The sequence below is a fragment of the Penicillium chermesinum genome, assembly GCF_028974085.1.
Source record: "Penicillium chermesinum strain IBT 19713 chromosome Unknown utg000007l:1.0-2695246.0:1.0-2697696.0, whole genome shotgun sequence".
NCBI classification, from domain to species: Eukaryota; Fungi; Ascomycota; class Eurotiomycetes; order Eurotiales; family Aspergillaceae; genus Penicillium; species Penicillium chermesinum.
Window position 1 is genome coordinate 1,233,556 of NW_026695317.1, and position 26,440 is coordinate 1,259,995.

The 26,440-nt window shown below is 48.0% G+C and overlaps 10 protein-coding genes across 10 annotated transcripts; 7 read left to right on the top strand and 3 right to left on the bottom strand.

The window, feature by feature from the left end:
• Positions 1 to 3,993: 3,993 nt before the first annotated feature.
• On the top strand, positions 3,994 to 5,265 carry N7468_009173 (2EXR domain-containing protein; the record flags this gene model as incomplete). Its single annotated transcript, XM_058478469.1, has 2 exons — positions 3,994 to 3,999; positions 4,072 to 5,265. The coding sequence occupies 2 exons, from the start codon at positions 3,994 to 3,996 to the stop codon at positions 5,263 to 5,265; spliced, it is 1,200 nt and encodes a 399-aa protein (XP_058326799.1).
• Positions 5,266 to 6,978: 1,713 nt separating this feature from the next.
• Positions 6,979 to 8,146, bottom strand: N7468_009174 (uncharacterized protein; the record flags this gene model as incomplete). The annotated part of the gene is made up of 4 exons (XM_058478470.1): positions 6,979 to 7,165; positions 7,223 to 7,674; positions 7,823 to 7,882; positions 7,934 to 8,146. 4 exons carry the CDS (start codon positions 8,144 to 8,146, stop codon positions 6,979 to 6,981), a joined length of 912 nt encoding a protein of 303 aa, XP_058326800.1.
• Positions 8,147 to 10,393: 2,247 nt separating this feature from the next.
• On the top strand, positions 10,394 to 11,287 carry N7468_009175 (superoxide dismutase; the record flags this gene model as incomplete). The annotated part of the gene is made up of 3 exons (XM_058478471.1): positions 10,394 to 10,573; positions 10,648 to 11,121; positions 11,183 to 11,287. 3 exons carry the CDS (start codon positions 10,394 to 10,396, stop codon positions 11,285 to 11,287), a joined length of 759 nt encoding a protein of 252 aa, XP_058326801.1.
• A 2,577-nt stretch (positions 11,288 to 13,864) lies between these two features.
• N7468_009176 (NRPS-like protein biosynthetic cluster) lies at positions 13,865 to 15,875 on the top strand (the record flags this gene model as incomplete). Its single annotated transcript, XM_058478472.1, has 3 exons — positions 13,865 to 13,934; positions 14,003 to 14,198; positions 14,249 to 15,875. 3 exons carry the CDS (start codon positions 13,865 to 13,867, stop codon positions 15,873 to 15,875), a joined length of 1,893 nt encoding a protein of 630 aa, XP_058326802.1.
• Positions 15,876 to 15,901: 26 nt separating this feature from the next.
• Positions 15,902 to 17,515, top strand: N7468_009177 (NRPS-like protein biosynthetic cluster; the record flags this gene model as incomplete). The annotated part of the gene is made up of 1 exon (XM_058478473.1): positions 15,902 to 17,515. One exon carries the CDS (start codon positions 15,902 to 15,904, stop codon positions 17,513 to 17,515), a length of 1,614 nt encoding a protein of 537 aa, XP_058326803.1.
• Positions 17,516 to 17,731: 216 nt separating this feature from the next.
• N7468_009178 (Flavin monooxygenase FMO) lies at positions 17,732 to 19,246 on the bottom strand (the record flags this gene model as incomplete). Its single annotated transcript, XM_058478474.1, has 4 exons — positions 17,732 to 18,387; positions 18,434 to 18,524; positions 18,578 to 19,139; positions 19,188 to 19,246. 4 exons carry the CDS (start codon positions 19,244 to 19,246, stop codon positions 17,732 to 17,734), a joined length of 1,368 nt encoding a protein of 455 aa, XP_058326804.1.
• Positions 19,247 to 20,266: 1,020 nt separating this feature from the next.
• On the top strand, positions 20,267 to 21,728 carry N7468_009179 (cytochrome P450; the record flags this gene model as incomplete). The annotated part of the gene is made up of 6 exons (XM_058478475.1): positions 20,267 to 20,318; positions 20,371 to 20,766; positions 20,820 to 21,020; positions 21,050 to 21,152; positions 21,216 to 21,489; positions 21,540 to 21,728. 6 exons carry the CDS (start codon positions 20,267 to 20,269, stop codon positions 21,726 to 21,728), a joined length of 1,215 nt encoding a protein of 404 aa, XP_058326805.1.
• Positions 21,729 to 22,594: 866 nt separating this feature from the next.
• Positions 22,595 to 24,889, bottom strand: N7468_009180 (fungal specific transcription factor domain-containing protein; the record flags this gene model as incomplete). Its single annotated transcript, XM_058478476.1, has 3 exons — positions 22,595 to 22,929; positions 22,976 to 24,575; positions 24,629 to 24,889. 3 exons carry the CDS (start codon positions 24,887 to 24,889, stop codon positions 22,595 to 22,597), a joined length of 2,196 nt encoding a protein of 731 aa, XP_058326806.1.
• N7468_009181 (uncharacterized protein) lies at positions 24,872 to 25,204 on the top strand (the record flags this gene model as incomplete). The annotated part of the gene is made up of 1 exon (XM_058478477.1): positions 24,872 to 25,204. One exon carries the CDS (start codon positions 24,872 to 24,874, stop codon positions 25,202 to 25,204), a length of 333 nt encoding a protein of 110 aa, XP_058326807.1.
• A 411-nt stretch (positions 25,205 to 25,615) lies between these two features.
• On the top strand, positions 25,616 to 26,350 carry N7468_009182 (uncharacterized protein; the record flags this gene model as incomplete). The annotated part of the gene is made up of 1 exon (XM_058478478.1): positions 25,616 to 26,350. The coding sequence occupies one exon, from the start codon at positions 25,616 to 25,618 to the stop codon at positions 26,348 to 26,350; it is 735 nt and encodes a 244-aa protein (XP_058326808.1).
• Positions 26,351 to 26,440: the final 90 nt, after the last annotated feature.

A 26,440-nucleotide genomic window follows, 5' to 3' on the forward strand; every position in this document is an offset into this window, starting at 1 on the left:
CCCGAAAATATTGAGGTCACGCAAAGGAATCGATAATAAGGAACCTTCTGTATTCGAGTACGCGAGACAGGAGAACAATGTCCCGTCCCGTACGAATCATACGTAGCCCAATTCGGAACTGGTTGTTAGGCCTAAGACTGGTTTCGGAACGTCGAACTGGGCAATACCGGCGGCAATTATCTGGGCTTCCAAAGGCTCACTTGGGTACTATAGTCTGATTGTCAGATACAATCATATTATGAAAGACGACTGCGTTTAAGAGCTTGGCGAAAAGAATGCACGGGTTTCTCCAATTATTGTAATTGTGGAATGCTCTCGATAGTCAAGAGCTTCGGTTTAAATCCAATTATTACAACCTGGCAGGACCCGAGGTTTTGTACGATTGCTTTATATTGTATCACAACCCATGCATCAATATGCATATCGATCATGTGTATATATCACGCATATAAGCTTTGAAGAAAGAGACATGTGCTACCGATCCGCTTCATTTGGCTCTTTCCAGACCTCGATCCACCGAAGAGCGATTTACCTATACCTACTGGATGTACCTTTCATGCAGATATTCTCCGGAAACGAGCTATTGGTTCTCCTCGTCAATTTTATCCTCCTTGCGCAACTTTTATAATATAAAATGCCCAAGAACATCAAGCATTGACCACAAGCAAAATCCTATACGTAAATGATTGCACTGTGCAAAGGAATGCATGCAAAAAAGTGCAAAAAAAATTGTTTCACGAAGCTGTACGCAATCTGCTCACCAAGAATCTCTTCAATTTTTTCGATCTATTTGGAAGAGCATGAAGATACAGACTGAGGGCCATCGGCAGTGGTCACGGCGTTCTTTCATGCCCACTTCAGAATCTTGAGCTTACATCGCGGAATGCCTGGTCTGCTGTTGTCCATCGCTCAATTAAAGTTCGTCTCTGTATCCCCGCCACGACATCTTCGACATCAACCCAATGTTCACAGAGAAAGGATCTCCATTGCGAGAACGAGAAGTGGCAGCTATATTCTCCACTCGTTCCTCATTTCTGCCAAGGAATGAAGGCTATTGTTTATTCCACTTTGTTAAGGCCACGGGGCTCGTATTGGGTGGTGGGATGTGAACGTAAGAAATAAGTGAAGAATGGGACGGTGCCATTTAATTGGGTTCTAGTGTCAGTGGCCGAGTGATAATATGGCCTTATCTATGGGATAAGCCAAACCCTGACGTTATTCGAATGACCCTTAGATAAAGGATAGGTATTAGCACCATTTTATGGATGTATTATTGCGTTATTCTAATCAAAAGCAATCAGAGTGGTAACGACCAATCGAAATTATGGCTACTGTATTCCAATTAACTAATCAGGAAGATACAGAATCACATTGATAACTGGGGAAGTCAGGATCAATTTTGATATGTAAGCGATGTTTAAGCAATTGGGATAGTATGTCCTTTCTGTCGGGAACTCCATCAATATTTCTCAAAGTGGTTCGGGTTTCCCCTTGGAAGGATACCCAGGGGGGGGCACGAATCATATCAAACGGATTCTCATAGCATTCGCCAATGACGCCAAAAGTTGCAACTTGGATTATTCGGTTCATTTGAATACTCAGAAGCTGACGTTGGGTTGTCTCTTTCAGAGACTTTTTATCTTCTTCGGATATCTTGAAGCCTTGAGTTTTTTGGCAACAGTCACATTCGGAAGTGCAATGCCCAACCCCAAGCTTTCGCTTGGAAGAAGGCTCGCGAATCCAGCAACAGTTACAACCACGGGCACAGCAACCATTCTTGCGAGCACAGTCATCCCTCAGTACCTGGTGCATGTACCATTTTGGATGAGATCGCCATAAATCAAACCCTCTCTGCTGGGTCCCATCTGCTAAACAGTTGTAGCAATGGGCCCATTTCTGTGTGAGGAGCCAGTACCGGTTATTCAAATATTCAAGTCTTGTAGTAGTATTTTTATCCTGGCTTGAGATATTGGATTGAATTGATATCTCTTCTTGGACAACTTCTCGTAGATCTTCCTCGATAAAGTAGATAGAATGTGCAGCAAGATCATCAATGGTGTCGGAATTTTCTTCAAGTTGATCATAAAAGTCAACTATGCGGTATCTTTGAAGAGCGTTTAGATTGCCGGATAGCTCAAGCCTGTCTTCCTCCTCGTCTTTATCACCAGGTAGGAATCCACAATCCCTGGAAACACGTTTTGTTTTTCCAAATGTTGCATCTGTTCGGTCCGTATCGTTTGAATCGTCTGAATCGTCTGAATCGTCTGAATCCTCCGTATCGCCTGAGTGGTCTGTATCGTCTGGATCGTCTGTACTAATTGGCCGATATGTGTCGCCTGACTGGTTCAAGTTCGTTTCTGAGGCTCTACGGCAAAAAAAGGGAGAACATTTTCTGTATAAGGGATTGATATGGAGTGTGTCAAGTAAATTATAATTTAGATGAAATCCATCAAGTAAATGTAGTCAAACTGACTAAACTGTATCTGGAACATACTAGACCTACCCTGGTAATTGAGTCATGAGTCATGATTATGATTGTCATTTTATTTTGCTTATTGTCACCGCCTTTAGAATAAGAGGTCTTTGCCCGAACTGTGGAGATGAGATGAAGGAAAGGAGTTGTGTTTTTGTTATAATTTCTCCTTGTTCGTTCTTCTTATACTTCTTATCTAGACTAATTATCTCAAATAATAGCGCGGCTACTGTTCTGCTGGAGTAGTGATTGGCTCCCATTGATAATAATATCCGTATCAATCTCGCGCTTTCTATCCAAAGTACTAGCTAGCCATTTTCAAAGCCAATTCTGTTACTGTCCTTCCCCTCTAAATTACAATGATCGATCGTCCAAACATCGCGCTAAACCGAGGTGAGTTTAAAACCGAGGTGAATTTATAACCGAGGTGAATTTGACCATGGAGTAACTGGATAAATCAATGAGGAGAGGGAGATAAGCATATTTTGGATGAAGGCTTGGGAATTCATGCACAAAATCGAGAGGCATTCCGAGCCCTATTTCGTGATGGGGAGGTGGAGGGACAGGGTGTACAATGGTTGTTTCATCTCGGTGATCTGGTCTGGACTCGTCCATTTAGTGAGAGTCGGCCCAGACATCAAAGAAATTCGAGTCTGATACGCGGCACTATGCCTCTGTCCAAAGCTTCCAGATCGCGGTTGACGAGGCTCGCCTATTGCTTGCGCCATACGTGCTATCTACTGTCGTCCTTAACGCCAATATGGTTCAATCGTCCCACAAAAGTGATGGCCTCGTGAATACCCGAATCAATTGCACCATACTTTGACACGACTCTGTACTATTATTTGACATTCTAAATTGATTTGATGATCCAGCGTATGTTTACCCGATTTTACTCCGTGCATTAATCATCCCTGGGCATCTACTGGCTGGGGCGCCAAAGAATCAGCCTTCTCTCTAGTGGAATCTACAAAGGTCTTAGAGGATGAAGACGTATTGACTGATACGGTTTGGTTCTTTCACGTGTTCGAAAGTTGATGCTCTCCATTTCTTGATTATTTGTGCGTGAAGACTTTCAGACTCGCGGATTTTTGGCAACGCTGGATTAGGTAGAGCCGTAGGCTGAACAGAACAATAGTCAGGATGGTGGGGGTCTCTAAGGCCAGCCGAAGCACATTACCCTTCTCCTATCTTCCTGGCTATATCCGATTGGTGAAACACCACAACACACAACACTACAGAAACAAGACGATCTATATCACGTTGAAATCCTCCAGTAAATCGGGGCCTTTGATCACCGTAGACTGCGAGCAAAATATCAAGCCTTGTAACTTCTTTGTGCTTGACCTTCCAACCAGCTCGCGTCAAAAATCAGTAGCTCATTGAAGCCTGTCGCCAGCTACCTTCTTCTTGAAATCATCTTTTCCACCATCACTTCAACGCCTCCCAGGACCTCTCTTTCGATAAATCGAGTTACAGCCAGGCCCAGTGATCCATCATTCAAACATTTGACAAGAACCATGGCTGTGTGTCTTCGCACCATCCCTCAAAGTACCCCTTCAATCTAGACCCCTCATCTTACATTGACGCATTACCAGGAACGACAGACGACAGGCGCGTCATTTCACCTCTTCCCCCGCCTTCCAGCCGAGATTCGCCTCATTATCTGGGAGTACTGCTTGCCGAATCGCGTGGCCGAAGTAGACGACGTGTTCTTTATCCTCGACGGCCGTGAAAACAGGCAAGGCTGCTATGCCCAGTCCACCACAGCCCGAAATGCCCAACCGCCCGTTCTCGCGTCTGTTAATGCCGAGGCAAGGAGTATCACATTCCAACAGGGATTCAAGTTTCATCAACAGGAGCCACATACGTGCTTGAAATCAGTGTGGGTGCAGCCACGTCGGGACATCATGCATTTGAACTGGACATCCTCGTATTTCCGACTGCTTCCCCATCCAGTTCCGTGGGAGAAAACGGTCGAGCACTTTCTTAGGCGCGCAGAAGCACTCAAGACCCAGGGTTCAATCCTCGCGGATGTCATTTACCCATTTTACTTGAGGCTGAGGGCCGATGGGCTTGACGGTACTGAGGTAGCTCCCATGCCCGGACTTGACGATGATTACTTTCGCCTTGGCAACTTCGAAGTCCGGGGTATCGTGCGTCACCTGAGACTTCGCTGGAATGATATTCGGACTGCAAATGGAATGGTACGCTGGGGAATCCCGTTGAAAGCTCGGGATCCTTCCGAAAAGATAAGCATTCACGTGGTCATGGCCGCTGTGTCTCTCCATATCACCAAAGAAGTGGCACGGGAGTCTGGTATGTTCGGATTACTGGGTGATGCTCCTGTTCAAATGATCAAAGTCGGCGACACTGATCGACTAAGCCGATTTGAAACATTGTATCGACAAAATACGTCAGGGTGCGATACAGAAGTTCAGTATCTGTTTGATACATTCGCCTCCGCTCGGTTCCAGCGGGACGTGCAAGATTGGAAGACGGAAGCCGAATCGGTTATTTTGCTGCACTTGTGGAGTTTCGAACGGGAGATGAAACACGAACTTCTGGGCGAGGATCCTGGCTCTGCTTGGATACCTAACCTTACAGAGGAAATGGAGTTCGGTATTGAGATTGACGCGGTTCCTCCGGTACCTGATGAAGATCATCCGTGGGTTAAGCATGCTAGAAAATCCATTCCGGATCTGCAGCCGCATATTACGGTCCGTTGTTGCTTCAATGGGTGCTTCAACATCACATGGCTTCCTGATGGCCCTCCGACTGGGAGGCCCTAATTCTATCAAGCGATGATTGGAGCTCCGAGCAATGGATCGCACTTTGGTTTGGAGACTTCCCCCCACTCCATGTTTTAGCAGTATCCCTGGTGTATTTTACAAGACGTTAAAAGGCCATCAAATCTAAGGGAGTAACAACTAAGCATGTTAAACGAAAAGTCCAGTTGCTTTATCCAATTATCTTCAACGGACAAGTCGAATGTTTGATTAATTGGCTTCACATCAAGTTGCCGACGCACTTTCTTATACTAGTTATATAACAGCTTATACGCTCGAGCCAGCTAAGATCATGGGTTACATTTTTGCTTTCGGCTTGGGTAGCACAACAGGGCGTTCTCTACGGGAAGCCAAATAATTGACGAGAAAAAGTGTTTGATTGTATTTGAGCCCTGGAATCGGGACCAATGCCCTATTTATACCATACTGATACTCCGCACATTCTCTGAAATGACTAGAATATAGACTTTTGTTTTGTTCTGTCTAGCACATACGACCATAGGGTGTGGAGAACAGGGCTTCCCGTCCGCTCAGCCGTACTTAAGCCACACGCCGGTCAGTTAGTACTATGGTGGGTGACCACATGGGAATCCTGACTGTTGTATGTTCTTTAAACTTTTTTTTTCTTTGCTCCTTTCCTGGTTTGAAGTTTCATTGCTGTGGGTAGGGAATCAGTAGTATACCGCGCCACATAGTGCCATACCCCATCTTATATATGGCCCACTTACCTTCATCTGAGGAACAGTAATTCTAAATCCTCCCTTCTCAGGTCCGGTACTATACATGCTTCCAATCTGCTATATCACCTTAACTTATAGATGGTTCGGGTAGTGGGGACCTAGGATGGTTTTATGAGCGGTTTTAGAGGCAGTAGAAGGGAGAGTAGAAGAGATAGTGGAAGGGGCAGTAGAGAGCACCAGGAGGAAGGGTAGGAGAAGGGGAGTAGATAGTATCGCTACATGCATTGTCCCTGTCTACTTTACTAGTCTAAATAGAGCGGCCTGGGCATCATCTGTCCAATGCAGTACTATAATCCTATCGCCATTAACACTTATGGCGCTGTACATTGCTGTGGCAGTCGAGGCTTTAGCGACTCAGGGCTTCAAGTCTTCGATGACGGGTTGGCTGCAACCACTGCACCAGCGGCAGTCCCCGCTGCAGCTCATAGCCTAAGTATCGCGTTTTTGAGAACCCGCTGATACTCTCCACATCATCTTTACTCAATAATTTCCAACACTTGCTATTCATGTGCCAGCACCAAATCTCTCACCAAGCCCGAGCCTTTAGGAGTCTTTTGCTGAGTTGGAGGATAATACGGATACCATTGACTATATATACAGTATCATGTCGAGGGGAGCAAAAGCTCCGTGTTTCCCTTTTGGAACAAACGGAACTGGTGTATGGTGAGACATTTGCCTATTCGAAACTTGCTGTTGCTGCTGTTGTGATGCTCGAGAGGGATTTCCGCCTCCACAGCCCCGAAAGGCCGAGTCTAGTTTCTTGAACAGATTATTTAATATTAGTATTTCCATTTTATCTCCTCCTGTATGTACTTGCCGGACTAACTTGCTCTGAAGTCTATGTTTCATGGCCAATGCGGTCTGAAACAGTTTGGTAAGAGCATCAAAGCGTATGTCGTATATGGGATGGTCTCCAAGCCCTCTTTGATAACTAGAAGAGATACCAGCTAGCGAAAAAGAAGTTGAAACATAAAATTTAAGGTCTTTCATAATCTATGATTTTCAAGGGACTTCCATCATTCGCAAGTATCCCTCGCAGATCAAATCCAATCGCTAGGCCATTGCCAGCCTCCTCTGCCTCACGAAAGCCAGGAGCATACTCATCCACTAGGTTGACATCCCCACCCATGTAGATATCCACGATTGCCTTTCGCATATCCACCCTAAGCACTGATTAGTATAGTTATAAAACCATAAAAGCAAAGAATAGGAAGACTCACGGCTTATCCTCTAAGATAAGCTTCAGATCCCTGTCCTCAGGAAGATTAGGATAGTAATAGCTCTCAATATATTCGAACGCAAGCCATAATGGCTTCTGATTACCAGGACCAACGTAACGATACAGATCAGCATGATCTGACGACATAATTTGGACCCGGTAGGCTGTTCTGTAAACGCCATTTGTGTCGAACTCAACCCAAAGCCCCAGTCCGGTCTCTAGGGTTCGGTCGTCAATAATCAGATTAGGACCACAATACTTGAAAAGCACTGTTCCATCTAGCGCCATGTGCATATCGAGAAAATGGGGCCGGGCGACGCTTTGCTGGAGCTTGAAAGTTTCGAGAATATCTTGGTTACCTTCTAGAGGTAAAAACATCACCATTTCTTCCCCATAAAATTCCCAGCCTTCCTCCCATGGAAATAACCCTAGGATAGCCTTGGCCAGTAGGGCCTGTTTCTCTTCGTTTAGATCTGTAATACAAATATAGACCATACCCATGTCTTCAATATCATTTTTTTTTAAATGACTCGTCCTGCTTTCAGATCAAAATCAGATCGAAATAAATATCAGAATCAGGAAAAGTGAAGATATTTCCTACCTTCATTTCAGGGCCATCAAAAAAGCTAGGCTCATCTTCTGGTGCTCGAGATTGATAGCCCTATTTATACCGGTCAGTAAAAGCCCATGAATATACATAATGAAGTCATACATCTCGAAATTCTTGGTCTGCTGTTGCCCATTGTTCGATCAAATCTCGTTTCTGTTGATCTGCGGTGTCGCCGCCGACCCACCGCTCACGAACAAAATGCCTCCATGCACGAGTGGCAGCATCAATGTCTTTCCATTCAACCGGTTCTTTGTGTTGGCGGATAAATGAGGGGATACCTTCAGGCCACTGGCTATGCGATCTTTTGAGGGACATTTTTAAGTAGTGTAGTGGGGGTTGTGAGGATGAGAAGAGGCGAAGGACGCGAAGGAGGGAACCTCCGGAACTCCGTGTTGACCCGGTGTATGAATCGATATACAACTTCCAATAGAAAGACAAGTAATCGACCCAAAAATGAGACCTGGGTCCGCTTCCCACACCATGCTTATTTAAATAGAATTTCCTGTAAGCTTCCCTGTAAGCGAGGGGCAAAGAGTGGTTAGAACCAACGCTAAAAAATGCACCCCTATAGAAAAGTGGGTCTATCTCCACACCGAATGCAGTCTGAAATGACCAACTCCATCCAGAACTTGAGATGCCGAGAGATCCATTCAGCGAAGTTGGAGATGGGGCCGTTGAGGCTTTTATTTGGGGCTGCCAAGATAAAGCCGCCGCACAGAGTAAGATTCGCAAAAAGAAGTAATTTTCTGGGTTGATCGTTACCTTCTGGTTATACTAACGGACTTGGCTCTAGGCTAAAGGGCAAGCTGGTAGGCTTTGTCCATCTGGAACACTATTGTAAAGCCTCCATTGAATGCTATCTTGTTGCGTCGTAATTGGATAGCTCCAGGTCCTCAGATAGCAAACGTTCTATCAGCCGTCACGGAGACCTATACCCGACAAGTCTTCAATAAAAAGTAAAGATTATCTAGTATATATAACTATAGGGTGAAGAATCGGCTTCCAATCTGCTCATTCGTTCTGAAGTCAGTTAGTACAATGGTAGCTAATCACAAGGGCATCCTGGCTGTTATATGTTACGGCCTTCTCTATCTGTGGGACACACAAGCATAAAATTTAATTGGTTATTCTTCTGCTTTCGTGCTGAAAGGTCTGAAAGGCGGGGACTTGAATTACGAAAGCTTTTTGAATGGGCTAAACCCTCAAGGTACTGCGATTGAGTTATTGCTGTCAACGGGAAACCTAATCGGAGTTGGGACGCAGCAACAACGGCGTTTCAATTTGGTATACTAAAGCTAGAGAGGAAAGAGGAGAAGGGGAGGGAGGAGAAGCTACAACGACCGATCCAATACCCAACTCCCACCATCCTTCCATCCACTTTCGTATGTGTTCGGACGACAGTAGTTCGGACGGTGCTGCCATCAAGGGCGGTGGGGAGCGGCAGAATCGACCAACGGCTGACAATTGCTTTGTTGAGGCGTCTGATGGTTTGAGAGTTCACCTATAGGAAGTTATTGGCAATTCTTATGTCTATTGGACATCATCCATCTCCCCCAAGCCAATAAGGTGTTTCCGAATAAGTAGACCTTTTTCAGATATAGCAGCTCGGCTGGAGACAATAGAGAAGAAAAAGAACCACTGTAAATACTACGCTCAGATACCTGCTCCCAGTTTCGCTAATCCCAGAAAGAGAATATTTAGAAGAACGCGCCAATCACTCAGTGATAGATGGGATAAATATTGGTGCAACGGGTAACAAGTTTTTCCGGTCCTTCCCTTGACAAATCTTACACCAAGAAGAGCTATGTGGCACCATAATAGCACGTATTTCGTTCCGTGAGAGGAGAGCCGGACCACCCGGAAATAAAACTTCCTGGGATATCGCGTCGTATATTTAAGGTCCGTTTGTTCCTCAGAAAAGTGCCCAAGTCAGCCATACGTAGGATATTCCTTCGAGAGGCCTTCTTCATTACATTCCTATGTACAGGTAGCTCTGCCTCTGCCTCCATCTGACAACCAAGTAAAATAGCCCACGACAGATTGAATATTATACAGTGATTGATTATGAAAATTTAGTTTCTCAAGAATTCTGAATATTGAAATGAGGATCAATACTTGAAGCCCAATCAGGTCTATACCTTGCCATTATTAAATTTACAGTTATTTGTGAAGTATCTTCCCCCCCAAATGTCTCTGATTCGGATTCTTCGGATTTTCAATCTGATCTTCCATTATAGCACCATAAGTCCAGTTGTGAATCCGGCTGCGGGAGAGTTTTGTCTTAAATAGCTGATCCACCAGATTGGACCGACTACGCCTGGCTGCTAGTATTCCTGTGCCACTTTGTGCTACTAATAAATAGTCAATGTTAGTTAAAGACTTCGAGGATCCCACCTCGAGCCTCTTCAGCGTTTTACCCTGTCTTCTACTTCGTTCCTTCTAACTGACCATTATATCTCTATTCGACGGTCCTTGGTGCTAGCCGGACCAGCAACTGAATTCATTTCATTAGCAAACAGGAATATCTATTCATCTGGAATCACCGATCATATGATGACCAGAATGGCCAGACTTCTTTCTGTTTTCTCCATTCTCTCGGCCCTGTCTTTCACGGTCGCCGCGCCGAGCCCTTCAAAGCTCCACGCCATCACCCTTGGATACAGAGACATTTTTGAGCTCAGCACCCATCAATCCAAGAGAGCTGGGCAGTTCACTCTCCCTCCACTTCCATTCGCCTATGATGTGAGTCATACTTGGATAACCCCGCAGACAACTCGCTCCCATCTCGCAGCCAAGAGCGAATCTAACATCATAAGGCCCTCCGACCCATTATCGAAACGGAGATCATGAGAATTCACCATGACAAACACCACAAAAACTACGTCACAAATCTAAATGCCGCCCTCGCGAATCAAACTGCCGCCATCGAAACGAAGAACATCCCAACACTAGTTGAATTACAAGAGAAGGTCAGATTCAACGGCGGGGGACACATCAACCACTCGCTGTTCTGGAAAAGCCTAGCTCCCTACGGCTCGAAAGCGACAGATATCACCATATCGGCACCGTCCCTCAGAGCTGCCATCGAGAAACAGTGGGGCAGCCTTCCCAGTTTTATGAATGATTTCAACAATACTCTCATGAATATCGAGGGGAGCGGCTGGGGATGGCTGACGACCACTCAACCGGAGGGGAAGCTGTCTATTATCAGCACTAAGAACCAGGACCCAGTGACAGACGCAGTGCCTCTATTCGGAGTTGACATGTGGGAGCATGCGTACTACCTGCAAGTAAGACATGCTACTTTCCCGTGCTGAGTGGAAAATAAGTTAACGTATCATGCTGAGGTAGTATCAAAACAACAAAGCATCCTATGCATCGGGAATATGGAAGGTGATCAACTGGCAGGGGGCGGAAGCACGCTATAGGAATGGTCTGGAGGATTTGAAGCTGTGAGCTCATTCAGTTAGCCAGCTCATCGGTTTTGATGAATCCATTTGCAGACATGAAATTGAAAGTCTTATCAGGGCTGCATACATACCGTGTAGCGTGGGAAGCTTGCACGTTCAGCCGTGGCTCGGCCTTGGATTAATTATTATTTAGTGTATTAAATTCAGTTGCGTTTAAGTTCAGTAACTTTCAAGTCATCTTAAAGCATTGATAAGCAGCACGAGGGGACCCGTGAACTAGCTGGATAATTCTTATGGGTTACTCGGGAGTAAATTATCTCGAAAAGGTCCAGCGCTAAACTTGGGGCTCGGATCCTCATTTCTAAATTAACTATAACTATGCATTCCATTGACCAAAGCCTATGGTTCGGGATTGTGGAATCCCGGCTGCTGAGGCCAGCGCTATTCGAGGTCATTGCAAACGCCCAATGCTGAGATTTACGATTCAAGCGCAGATGAACAAGCCGGCGGTTGGGAAGCTGCTGACTATCTCGAATGTGTTGAGTGATTTTTGTTCAAAAGAGAAATTAAAAAGAGGGATATAAATCGCAGCATTTTCAAGAGTGCCTGGGGCCGACTTTCAACCTAGTGAATAATACATATCAAGCTAGCCGTGAGGTAATGCGGGATCTGGGAAATTTGGGATTCCCCCTGTGGATCATTTTCTGTGTTACAGATTCGAGCCAAAGGCATGCTTGAAGGGAGAGGAGCGATGTTCGAGAGTCGCTTCCATAAAGAGCATTGATCCGGCAGATTGTAGACTGAGCGAGGCGAAAGTTAAATGGGGAAGCAGAGTCATACGGGGATTGCACAATAGAGAGGAGCAGGATGAATGAACCCAACACACCAGCGTCCCGAGTCAGGCTGTGACCAAGTTAATATCGAAACAAGGAAAAGCCAGATCGAGTTTCTGGACTCAGGTATACGCACTGATTACATGCCATATCCCCCTTGGGACCTAATGCAAATAGCTGCAGGGTCCTCCTGGCTTCCGCAATGATGAATTTTGGCAGTTTATCCCAATGATGGCCTTGGTGAAATGCTGAAAGACGACTCGTTGTGATGCCATGGATCGCACATACAGCTTCCAAAGCGTTGCCTTCCAATATGACCAGATGGACAATATCCGACCGGTGGAAGGTCGCACGAACATTGGCAAGACTCACAGGGCAAGAGAATGTCCCTCTCCAAATGCGAAACAATTCTTCAAGCATACTGACTCTAAGAGGTCTGTCTTGGGTTGAATTCTGAGAGGTAGAATCAGGTAATGAAAATCCCAATATCCTGAGTTGCAACACGGCAAGCTCGGCGTGGGCGCGGAAGATATCCATGGTTTTCTGGCCGTCGATAGATTGAGAAGTTCCGCTTCGGTTGGAGCCGTCTTCTGCAGAAGCTATGAATTGCGACAGATTGGTTTCGGCCGATTCAAGGCTGACAGTGGGTTGCATATCGCCCTGGAGGCAAATCGAAGCCTCCATAGAACCCCCAATCCACCACACTCGAAGAATCTGCGCATCAGCTTTCGGTCCGCTTGAATTTCCGGCATCATGTGAACGTCTACGGCACTGGTCAAGAATTCGAAGTGCCGCAGAAATAAGCCCGCTAGTGCGCTCTGGGGCGCCAGTTCCTTGCACAAGAACTCCTAGTCCCATAATACATTGGGCTTGTAACAATGAGGGCTGCTCCAACAAAAGACCTCCTACCCGAGAGGAGACATATTTGAGATATTGGCCAGCTCGCAGGTCGTCTACTTTCGTAGAAATGGGACTCTGAGCTCGTAGGTGATGAGCGATTGCAAGAAATAGATGGAAGCAGAGATCTGACACCGGTAAAATGTCTTTGGTCTCACATTTCTGTCTGAAAATGGCCCAGACCCATGCATCCTCATAAGTCTGTTTGTTGAACACTCTCTATTGCGTCAGCTATGTTTTTCAATATATGTGATAAGAACAAGTTCGAGTGGTCTTGTCAATAATCTCGTTTAACGTGCAGCAAAGCGACCAGCAACGGAGAAACACCTAGTAGAAGTTCAACTCAAGGCAAGAAATGAAATTCATTCTGCCCAGAAATAGCCATCTTCAGGATTTATATCATCTGAGTAGGCAAGCCTATAATCTGCGAAGTAGTGGGAGTGATGAAGCTTAAACCAAAGTATAGCTGAACACTGGTAGAGATGACTGAAGAAAGTACGAGGTAAGGTGTCGTCGGAAGACCTGAGCTTTTTAAGACGATTACTCTCCGTCAGGTTTTCGCGCAGTCAGATAGCCTAGTGAAGAGGATGGAGGCAAGCAATGACAACTGTGCCCGCCTATCAAGCCAGTGTATATGTGACTTGAGGACCCTAAGCTATGAAATTATCTGTGCCGCTCAGCCCCATGTTTCTATGTGGGGCAGGATAGTGCCGTTCCTAAGCCGCAGACATAAAGGCGGTAAGGAAAAATATGAAGGGGAAGTATGAGTCATTGGACATGGGATCGTCCCAGAATGTATATTTAGGGCTTAGGGCAGATCTCCCCGCCGGCATCGGCTTCTCTTTCTATTTGGACTTCTCCAGATGAATCATATATGCTCCATTGAAGACAAGATGGCGGCAGATTCAACTAACCCGTTGCCGGACCCAACGGTCTCCTTAAATTGGAATGGATTCAAAGGAGGTGAGTTCCCATGGGTACCGTGACAGCTGTACAGTCGACGTATACTGACGTATCACCCCGCTCTTAAGCCATCCATGAAATATTTGCCCGCAATGCGACCGAACATCCCGACCGACTCTGCGTCCTCGAGACTAAAGGCCAACGAAGTCCCGAGCGCCGTTTCACATATAAGCAGATTAATGAAAGCTCCAACCAGCTCGCGCATTTCTTGCTGGCGAATGGCTGCGAGCGCGGAGATGTAGTGATGATCTATGCATACCGAGGGTCCGTACACTCCTGTCCCACTGGAATTGCAATTGTTGACAGAATGATAGCGTGGATCTCGTCGTTGCTTACATGGGTGCTCTCAAGGCAGGTGCAACTGTGAGCGTGCTCGACCCCCAATACCCCCATGAGCGCCAGAAGGTCTTGCTTGAGGTGGCCAACCCCCGATTCCTTGTCCATATCGAGCGAGCTGCCGAGGATGCTGGTCCGATTGCCGAAACCGTGTCTGAGTTCATCGCCTCCTCATTAAGCATCAAGGCTCACATTCCTGCGCTGAGGCTTCAAGATGACGGCGAGATCCTTGGTGGACTCCACCAGGGCCAGGATGTCCTTCAGCCCTATGAGCACCTCAAAGAGCAATTGCCCGATGTACTGATTGGTCCTGACTCGGCTCCTACTCTCAGCTTCACTAGTGGCTCCGAAGGGAAGCCTAAGGGTGTCCAAGGCCGGCACTTCTCCTTGACATACTACACTCCATGGATGCAAGAACGATTTGGTCTTTCGAAGGATGATAAATTCACCATGCTCTCCGGTATTGCGCATGACCCAATTCAACGCGATATTTTCACCCCATTGTTCCTCGGTGCTCAGATTGTTGTGCCACACCGCGATAGTATCGCCCACGAGCTTCTCGCTGAATGGATGAAGGAGTATCGCGTGACTGTCACTCATCTTACACCCGCTATGGGCCAAATCCTGGTTGGTGGTGCTACAGCACAGTTCCCGTCCTTGCATCACGTCTTCTTCGTGGGAGATCTCTTGACAAAGAAGGATTGCCGAAAGCTTCAAGGATTAGCTCCAAATGCCTCAATCATCAACATGTACGGCACAACCGAGACTTCTCGTGCCGTGTCGTACTTCGAAATCCCAAGCAAGAACCAGCAGCCTGCCTACCTTGACGAATGCCCTGATATTATTCCAGTTGGCCAGGGTATGCTTGATGTACAACTTCTGGTCGTGGATCGCAATGACAAATCCCGGGTTTGTGATGTTGGAGAACAAGGCGAGCTGTTCCTCCGAGCAGGAGGTCTCGCAGAAGGATACATCGGAGATGATGAGCGCACGCGGGAGCTAAACCAAGAAAAGTTCCTCACCAACTGGTTTGTTGACCCTTCCGTATGGACTAGCGAGTATGAACGCATGGCTTCAGAGGAACCGAAGCCATGGATGCAACTATACAAGGGACCCAGGGACAGGATTTACCGAACTGGTGACCTTGGCCGATTCCGCGCCGATGGTGTCGTGGAGTGTACTGGACGTGTCGACAACCAAGTAAAGATTCGCGGCTTCCGAATCGAATTGGGCGAAATCGACACCCATCTGTCGCACCACCCTTTCATTCGCGAGAATGTTACTCTGGTCCGACGAGACAAGGATGAGGAGCCGACATTGGTCAGCTACATTGTTCCTGAGGCCAAGCGGTGGTTTGAGCAGCTTGCTCAAGATGGGGCCCTTCCAGCTGAGGCGGAGACTTCTTCAGAAGATGAATCATTGGTTTCCATGCTGAAGAAATTCCGCTCGTTATCCGATGACTGCAAGAATTTTCTAAAGGCCAAGGTTGCTCACTATGCGGTGCCGACGATGTTCATCCCCCTTGCTCGTATGCCTTTGAACCCCAACGGCAAGATCGACAAGCCTGCCCTCCCCTTCCCAGTACCAGCGATCTCGCTCTCTTGAACCGAAGGGCCTCGCGAAGCTCATCGATGTCTGCCTCTTTGACCGAAACGCAGAAGAAGGTGGCTGCGATTTGGGGTGAGGTTTTGCCAAACATCACTGCGAGAATGCTTTTGCCCAAGTCCAACTTCTTTGAAGATGGCGGTCACTCCATCCTGGCCCAGCAGATGCTGTTCAAGGTCCGCAGAGAATGGCCTGACATTGATATTCCAATGAGCGCCATTTTCCAGTCACAGACCCTGGAGGAGTTTGCTGCTGAGATTGACCGTGCCCAAGATCCTACCGGCCTCCGCCTCGACCAAAACGTTGACCTTGCCTCGTCTATTGCGGATCAAGCCTACTCGGCTGATGCTCGCGAGCTCGCTGAGAAGCTTCCGGCTACGATTGCGAAGTCTACGGAACCCGAGCCCACCACCACCCTTCTTACTGGCGCGACTGGATTCCTTGGCTCATACATCCTTCACACCCTTCTTTCCACTAGCAACCAAATGCGTGTGATCGCTCATGTGCGGTGCAAGGATGCTCCTTCAGGTCTTCAGCGTCTGAAGGGCATCGCGGAGACCTATGGGCTCTGGCGCGAGGAATGGGCGAGCCGAATCCAAGTCGTGCCCGGTGACATCTCCAAGCCTCAGCTTGGCATGTCCACAGAGGATTGGGATCGCCTTGCCCAAGAGGTAGATTTGATCGTCCACAACGGAGCACAGGTCAACTGGATGCTGCCCTATTCCAGCCTGCGCCCCGCCAACGTTCTCAGTACCATGGAGTGTGTGACTCTTTGCAACAGCGGCAAGCCCAAGCGCCTGGCGTTCGTCAGCTCAACATCCACTCTGGACACTGACCACTTCGTCAGCCAGTCCCGACAAGGCTCGAAGGTTCTTGAGACTGACAACCTTGAAGGCAGCGCTAAGGGTCTCGGTACCGGTTACGGCCAATCTAAGTGGGCCAGTGAGTACATCGTTCGCGAAGCCGGCCGACGTGGACTTTCTGGTGTTGTCGTTCGCCCTGGTTATATCACCGGAGATCCCGTCTCTGGTTTCTCCGTGACAGATGACTTTCTCCTGCGTCTCTGGAAGGCCTGCATTCAGGTCCAAGCGCGCCCCGACATCCCCCAAAACACCATCAACCAGGTTCCGGTTACACATGTCAGCCGTGTTGTGGTAGCTTCATTGCTCCACCCACCTGTCGAGCCCTTGGGAGTTGTGCAGGTCACTAGTCATCCCCGCCTGACTACTAACCAGTACCTCGGCGCCTTAGAAACATATGGATACAACACGCCGCAAGTTCCATACCGCGAGTGGTGCACATTATTGCACAACTTCGTGGCCAATGACAGCAACACCGGGTCGAAAGAACTTGCGCTCCTCCCCCTGTTCCATTTCGTCGTTGGCGATTTGCCATCCCACTCCATTGCCCCCGAGCTCGATGATGCACACGCCGCTAAGGCCCTGCGCTCTTTCGGCACCCCTCCTGAGCAACTGAATGACCTTGCGGTGAACGAGGAGACTGCTGGTCGATACTTGGCGTTCCTGATCGCGACGGGATTTATTCCTGCTCCACCTGCCGCGGGCTCTAAGGCTATTCCTGAAATCGATAGCCAAAGGCTTCAAGCCCTCGGCAGCCTTGGTGGCCGATCTTCGAAGTAGAATCATGCATGGTATATAAGGGAAGGTACTCCGTGACCTTGCCCACGAGTAACACATTCTGACATTAAATGTATAGCGCTAGACCGTTTTATGACAAAAGTTTTTTTTTTTCTGTCCATCTCACAAGCCATGCAGCGTTCTTTTAATAGCATCAAATCGTCTATTTCATTGTACACCACATGTCTAGTAATTTTAAATCTATCTCTAAGGTGCTATTCATAGATGCGATTCACCACCCTCGCCCTTCTTCTTTTCCTCCTCAAAATTGAAGCCCAACTGCTCGAGAGAAGTAATTTCGCCCCTCCGACTCCCCAGCGCTTGCGACGCCTTCTTGATAAGTGGAAACCTCTCTCGAGTCCACCTTTCTTTCTCCCCCCAATAGGGAGGTGCCTTTCCATTCCCCCCATTTTCCAGCCCATCGCGCTTCCCCGCATCTTGACAGAGACCATAGAGATAGCTGATATAATCTGCATCTAACGGGAAAGGAAGAGTATTAAAGCCCTGTCCATCTCCCGGACCGCCGTCCACTCTTGAATCCACTTTTCCATCTCTGCCCGCGATGGAAGACCCAGACGCCCCGAAAACACGCGCGCAACCCACGCCCCTTGCGCCTGGCTCAACGGGAACGGGACAATCCGCTGCGGAAACCCGATGAACGCTAGCGTGGGATCCGGAGTGTAGAATATGTGCTGATAGAGATGGCGAGGACGGATTCCGTCGGTGATTACGGGGGGGCTGCAGGCTTGACAGGAAGGGAATGGAGAAGTGGTACCCTGTGCAGAAGACTACGTGGTCGACGCCGAATTCTTCGTGGCCGTTGATGAACTCGACTCGCGCGTTCTGTGGGTCGAAGCGTCGGATTTCTGGGAGGGCTTTTGCGACAGCTGCTGTTTCGGGGGGGAAGGACGGTCTCTGTACGCTCGGATATCAGGAGGGGATGCTGCGAGACGCTGCTTATTTGGAAGCCGATGTCGATGCCCGAGGCGGAGTGGCCGACTATGATGACTTTCTGTTGGGTTTTAGCAGGCATTATTTGGAAAGTGAGAATACGGTCTAGTTCACCTTGTTTGCAAAGCTTTCCGGGCGTCTGTAGGACGATGAATGCAGTATCGAGTCGGGGTATGCCCTGTTCCACTCGGCTAGTCCGGGAATGGCAGGAATCTTGGGGTCATTATGGTGGCCATTCGCCACTATCACTGCATCGAATGGCGCAGCATGAATTTGCTCATTTTTGAGGTCACGCCATTGAACAGTCCATTCTTTCGGACTCCGTGAAACGTTCACGACCAGGGATTGATATCGGATGTATGGCGTCAAATCCTCCGCATACCGATGAAGATACTTCTGGACCACGTCGTGCGGAGGAAAGAGTGGTGTTTCCTCTGGAAATGCCAGATCATTGAAATTCATCAAAGTCTTTGGAATGTTCGTCTCGAGAGAGTCGTACACAGGCGACACAAATTGGCCATTGACACGCTCTTGGGGCGTTGAACTCGGACTGGCATGTGCGGTCGGTGACCCGGTTTCCAAGCCGAGATCACCGGTGTAGTTCCATACACCGCCAGGTTGGTCTCGCTGCTCGAACAAGGTGATCGTCTGGAAGTACTTCTCCGCTATCAAGTATCTGTGATTTTGTAAGAGAGGTTCAATGGTTAGTGGATAATGGGCCTACTTTGCGATACCCAGGCCACAAGGGCCCGCGCCAATGACAGCGATACGCTGAACATTCATCTCAACAGCACCTGACAGGCCAATCGTGCCTGTTCCGCAACTTTAGATGATTGCACGAGGACTTGGAAGATGTGGGATGATATGGTGGGGTCGATAAGATAGAGAGGCTTATCACTAGGCTGCGTGATTGGATGCGCATGTTGCCATCACTATATCACTTCATCGCGCCATCTGGACGGCATTGGTGTGGCTGGATAGGGTAATACCGGTTGGAGAGTGTCCGACTAAGCAGTTTCTGTAAGTCTGAGGCTTGAGACTTTTTGCGTTGCGCTAGGTTTTCGATTTGACTAATCAATATCTCGAGATCTCCGTTAACAGGGAAGGTCCTACGGTATGTAAATGACCGCTCAGAACTTTATTTTCATCAATTATCGACATAATATGAGGATATGCGCCTCGCCAGAGATACTTCATGATGTGGTCGTAATAGCAAAAGTCCAAGTCACTGTACTCTGATTGGGGCATATTTGGGGGCTTAAATTCAGCCTACCAGAGCACCGCGACGGGGACGATCAACACGAAACAAAGACGGCACAACTGGCCAGAACGATGATCGTAACCCTATCAATTTGTCGAGGAGTTTCAGCTGGGCCTACCCCGCTCGGTCAGTCCTGCAGAAAAGGTCCAAATCTCTCGATTTGAAGATTCAGAACTATTGCACATTTACAGAGAAAGGCCCTGCAAGCATTCTAGCCAGGATGGGTCGCTTACGAGCACCTTGTGGTATTCAGTTCCAGGACACATTGGCATCGTTCTCTAACCTGCAGGCTATCTCTGTACTGATACTTAGTCTTGTATGATTTCGAGTCCGATCAGGTCACAACTTGAGACATAGGATATTAATCTATTGGCAAGCCAGGTCGCGTCAAATCTCATATTTGCAGTGATATACAATCTCTACTTTCATCCCCTTGCCAAATTTCCTGGTCCTTTTCTCGGGCGCTCGTGGCTGGTGAGTATCGGTTTGGAGTCATGCGGAATACAGAGACTAATGCCTGGTAGATATGGCGATGGATTCATATGCTCTCTGGGAAGTCACATCTCGCTATTGAGGAACTTCATCGACAATATGGTAAATCTTCAACCCTCGAGCGAAAACGGAGGAGGCTGATGCTAGCTACCAGGGCCCATCGTTCGGATTTCACCGAATGAACTCTCACTTGGATCGGCAGAATCCCTCAAGGCAATCTACGGACATAATCCCGGCAGACCTCATCCAAAAAGAGGCTCTTTCTACAATTTCCTGAATGCGGGCTTCTCGAAGTTCAATCTGGTCAGCGAACCAGATCCCCACCGGCACAGCGAAATGCGGAAGCTTCTACTATCGGCTTTCTCCCAGCGGGCCCTTTTGCAGCAGGAGTTGGTCCTAGGCGGGGTGGTGGACCAATGGCTGAAGATCCTCGAAAAGAAAGCTGGCCCTGGGTCTGCCGGAGCGAATATTACCCGATGGTATGACTTTGGATCGCTCGACGTGCTCGGTGAACTTGCGTTTGGAGAGTCATTTCATGCTGTGGAAACAGGTCCGTACTCCCAATAATTCTTGAGCGGAACTATCACTGACGTTTTCAATCAGAGCAACTGGATGCTCGCCTCAACTTGGCGATCAACCCTTACTTGATCACCATAATTGACAATATCAGGCACATTAAGTTCCTCAGTAAAGTTTTTACAAACCTTGTGCCCCCTTCTGTGTTCCTCGAGAACCCAAACTCCCGCTTCAGTCGACAGCAAGTTGATAAGTATGACGGCCTCCTCCGAGACTTCCACAGTACATGTATGCTCTAACGCGCGCTAGACGCCTAGCTCTTGATGACTCTCGAAGAGACTTCGTCTTCCCCTTGGCGCAAAAGGTCCGAAGTGGAGAAATGGACAAAGAAGAAATGGCATCCAACATGTTTGTTTTCTCGTTAGTTATCCTGATGAATTAATTACCGGAGCATAAATGCCAAAAAGAGAAACTAACAGACAGAAGCGTTGCTGGCCAAGATACAACCTCTGTGGCTCTCGCAGCAACCACTTATCTCCTCCTCAAGCACCCAGACAAACTGGAACAAGTGGTGACTGAGATCCGCCAGGCATTCGGCTCATACGAGCGGATCAGAGCACAAGAAGCACAGCAGCTTCGCTATCTCCAGGCAGTCGTCCACGAGAGCATGCGCATTCTTCCTCCTGTCTCGGCAGGGCACGCGTTACCACGCTACTCTAATGGCTTTGAGCTGCACGGAAAATACATTCCTCCTGGAGTATGACACCTCTTCTTCCAAGCTGGGGTGCTTATTGACAATTCCGCTAGGTAGAGGTTTTCAGCAGTCCGTGGACCATCGCGCACGATCCTGAGTATTTCAAAGACCCTATGGAGTTCAAGCCCGAGCGATGGTTAGACCCAGATTCAACGGACTTGAAAGAAGCCAGTCAGCCATTTTCAATCGGTCCGAACGCGTGTATTGGGAAAAGGTATTGTATTCCGCGCAGCTTATGCTGACAAAGTTTGCTCGTTGCATTGCCTTCTTCGCTGACAGGAAACAGCTTCTCATGGATGGAGCAGACGGTGTTCTTGACAAAGATGCTCTGGGCTTATGACCTAGAGTTGGTCAATAAAAATGTAGACTGGATTCGCGATGGCAGGGTATTTGTCGCTTGGTCAAAACCCAAGCTGTTCGTTCGGTTTCATCCGCGCTTATAGGCCATGAGATATCGAGGGGAAAGCTATGTGGTACACCACCCGGTCAAAAGTCTGTGTGCACTCGGCCCCATTACCATCACCCTAATAACCACCCACATTTTTATTCTTTCTCCTACACCTCCCCCATGACATCGATCGCTATCAATATGGAATGATATTCTAGCAAGATTAAAAAAGATCTATATAGCGAAAGATATGCATGTTTGGTTTAAAGAGCACGGGATATATGATGAAGATTGGCTGGTATACTCGCCTGGTCTTAATCCTATTAAACTGATCTGGAAACGACTATAATATTAAATTTTTTTTATATATTTAAAGATATTGTATAGATAGAAAGATCTGAAGAGGACCGGGCTTAGTTTAAAGAGTATATTAATACTATATAGGATATGTTAGACTAGACGAAGATTGATATGTTAATATTGAGTATAGGAGGAAGGATGGATAGATTATATACAAACCAAGATTATTATATAAAATATTAAGTATGATAACTTTGTATATAAACCTGATTATTCAGTATTTTGAATTTTAGTATGATCCAATAAGGGTTGGTGATGTAGGATATGTAACTATGAATATACATCAGTATTTGATGGGGTAGGTGAGGAGAGAATATCTCTGGACATAAGATTTTAGCTACTGGTTCATAATCATGCATGCTATCCATGCGATCCAGACCCTTTTGGTAAAATGTCACTTTCCATGGTCTTTGCAGACTCAACCCAATTGTACCAATCCACATCACTGCTATCGAGATCCATGTTAATGTCGAGGGATTCCATTGCAGGGTTGCCAAATGTTTCTTCTGACCAAAGCCACGGAGTAATATCGGAGTCAGTGAGCTGATCAAACTGGTCTGACGGCAAAGCTGAAGCTGCCATCTGGCCTGCTTGAATGGTGTGGCCCCCTGCCAATGCAGGGTTTATGGATGTTTCAAAGCCAGGAGCAGCTGTGCCATCTTGGATATCACCACTCATAGGATCAAAGGGCGCGCCTGGCTGATAGTTGAAATTAGTATTAGCGGGGCGCGACGATGCGACCGAAAGGTTGGCATGGTGTAAGTCCCTGACGGAATGTTTCGGGGGGGCTTATCAGCTGCCGCCATTTGTCGAAAAACAACTCGGTAGAATCAGACCCAGCAGGAAATGGTCCCGGGCTCGAGGGCTGCAATCTGCCCCTGTCCTCTATTTCAAGCTGTCGGGTAGCTTGGGGATCACTTTTCAAACGAGAAATCTCCGCATCGCGATGCTTTGCTGCCTTCGCTTTTAACTTCCGCAGAGGGAGCCACATGCGCAGGTTCTTGTTCATGTGGGATTGAGGCGGAATGAGATGAACGCTATGCAATGCAGCCCATGCCCTCTCGGCAATGGGTGACCATTGCCTCCGGGCTACCTCAATGAGGATAAAGACGATTGAATGCCAGTGAGTGTATGTCTGGAAAATCCATCGCCATTGCCGGCATTCCGAGGAGGAGTTGAGAGCATGATTATATTCTGCGACTTCGATGGCCGCAATCAGCAGCTTGTCCCGGGTCTCGTCAGGGAGGTGATCGCCTTTAGAGAAGAGGACAGGTAAAAAGACAAGTAAAGTCATCTTGGCCATCACAATCCGTATAATTGCGATGGAGGCCCAGTACAGCACGTTAGAGTCGCGGTCCGGCTCCGTAAAGTAGATGAGATAGTTGCTTTCAAGAACACGGTACATTTCCTCCACGTAATTAATCTGTTCTTCGACACTGATCGTTCCAGAACTTGCCACCATCTGTTTTGAAATCAAGGAAGTCTGAAGAGTGACCCTAGGCAAAGACATTTCAGTCAGACCGTCAACGTCTTGAATTGGCTCTTTCGTATCTGGCCCGAAGTCCGCATCGTTGATGTTCAATGGTAATTTTGTGTCAAAACTGCCAACAGCGATACCGAAATCTGATCCTTGATCCTCAGATGCTCTCACATCTATAACGATCAAGGTGTACCAGGCCCGTCGTCGTATCTCGATCTCGTATGGCGTTAGATGGGGAAAGTGAGATCCATCGCGATGCAAACCAAGAGCTATTGCCATACGAATCGCAATTCCAGTCATCATCCAGACAAATCTTGGACTGTCATGGCGGCGTAGAAGGAGGAGAAAGATCGCAAAGGCTTGAACCAGAGCTAGATCGGGTACACTGAGAAAATCCGCTTTGGCCAACGCCTGCTCTAGGCCAACACGGTACTTGAGGTTCAATTCTGCCTTTGTTGACCCAAAGTTCATTGTGACGTCTGCCTCTTCCATCGAGGTGACGGCGGCATAATAAATAGCAAACAAAAGGGCTTCATTGGCCGGGGTCAACTTTGTCATGTCACCGCGCAGATCGCGGATCATTTTGCTGACTGTAGGCATATGCAGGGTTCTTGCCATAATATTCACATTCTCTGCATATACCTCTAAAAGGAAAGGGATCTGTGAGGGTAAAGGGTGGAATTCGCGAAGATCTGGCATGGCCGAGTTCAAGTTGTGTCGAAACATGAATGCATGCCGTTCCGATGGCGACCGACCGAGCTCTTGTGTCGATGGAGTTCTGTAAGAGGACTCATCCTCATCATCGGATGTATTCGAATCGCCAGCAGCGATGTTGCCTGTCTGTGTTTTTAGTTCTCCGAGCTGGTGTGGGACGTTAGTTTAACTCTTTGCTGTGATTGACTATTTTTCCGTACCTCGTCGTTGACCCAGGACCAGAAGCCACTCCCAACATATCGGCTTTGGTTCGAGTCTTGAATCACAAGTCTGCCAAACTGTTTTTGGACACCAGGAGGTCTTGGGGATGAGTTCGGCCGGTAGGCGGTTTCATGATCGTGGGTGGAGCTACCTGGGGAATTGGGTGAGGCTGCAGGGGGCGATTTAGCTGCTGCGTGAGCTTGCTCGAGTTTTCCCGTGAGATCTTTGACAAGACTCTCAAGATGATGAAGCCTATCCATGACATCGCCGGTCACCGGCCGTTCAAGGCGCCGGGCCCATCTCGGCGGACGATCGCCAGATGGATAGATGCAGGCGATATTTGCGCGACGACAATTGGAACAAGAGACAACTTATCGCACCGAACCTTCCGACTACGACATATCACACAGCTGCGCCGCTTCGGCGCTTGCGCGCACGTGGTTGGAGTGTTGCTTTTATTGTCTGCCCTCGCGCTTTTTTCGGCGCCTGACACCGAAGTGTCCGAGGGCGCGACGCTTGGAGTTGGCACTGAGGCTTCCCCTGTCGCAGGGATCAGCGACATCTTGATCTCTTGATCTTCAGAAAACGGGCTATACTCTCTTGAGACTTTTCATAGTCCACGATGGCCGTGCTCAGCTTTGCTCATTCTTGCGCTTCCTCATCTTCGGTCGCGACAGTTGAGGATAAGCGGCCCCGCTGAATCGGGAATGGTGGTGGCCCCAGATCATCATGACATCTTATTGGACGCGAGAAAAAGAGCGAGGTCCACTGCCTCGAGAGGTTAAATCGCGGATATCGCGTGGGATTGGGGGGCACTCGGTGCGCCATCGCGTCCAACCTATATCTCAAGATGCATTATAAAAGATCCCAGTTGCCTCTGTCCCTAAATGCTCTACACAGGGAATCCAATCAAGCAGGCAGACATCCAGATTAGAAAAGGCACATTCCAACTCAACAATCACTTCATCCGTCGGAACTACGTCGCAATGGGTTCTCCCAAGACTATCGCTTTCCTAGGCGCTAGCTCCGGTGTTGGCCTTTCCGCCCTGAAGCACTGCATCGCCACTGGCCACAAATGCATTGCATTGGCTCGGATGCCGTCCAAGTTCGAGGAAATGTTCCCTGCGGGCTCGCAGCCCAACCTCAAGATTGTCAAGGGAAATGCTCACGACATCGATACTGTCTCCCAGTGCATCACAGCCGATGACTCCGGTACCCAGCTAGTCGACATTGTCATTACCACCATTGGCAGCCGACCAACTGCTAAGCTGACACTTGAGGACCCCGACGTCTGCGAGAAGGGCTCGGCCAGCTTGGTTACTGCCATTAAGAAGCTCCGCAGCGAAGGTTTGGCCGGTAACCCCTACATCATTGCCTGCAGCACCACTGGCATGTCCAAGCATGGCCGCGACTTCCCGCTCGCTCTTTACCCTGTTTATGCTTGGTTGCTCAAAGCGCCCCATGCTGACAAGGAGGTCATGGAGCGCAACTTCATGGAGAGCGGGCTGCCATGGACCTTCGTCCGTCCCGCTCTCCTTACGTCTGGTGCCACTACCAAGATGGTTCGCGTTGGTGTCGAAGACCCTAAGAATGGATTTGAGTCAAAAGAGATTGGATACTTTATCTCGCGCGAGGATACTGGGAAATGGATTGTTGATTACCTGGTCAACACGGAGGACAACAAGTACATGTACAAGTTTCCTTCGCTCACTACAGGCTAATTCTTCCTTTGATTATTTCATCGGTCCTGTTTTGATATCCTGTTTCTCAAGAGCGAACTACTCTTTCCCGCGCTAGACCAATGCTTTTTC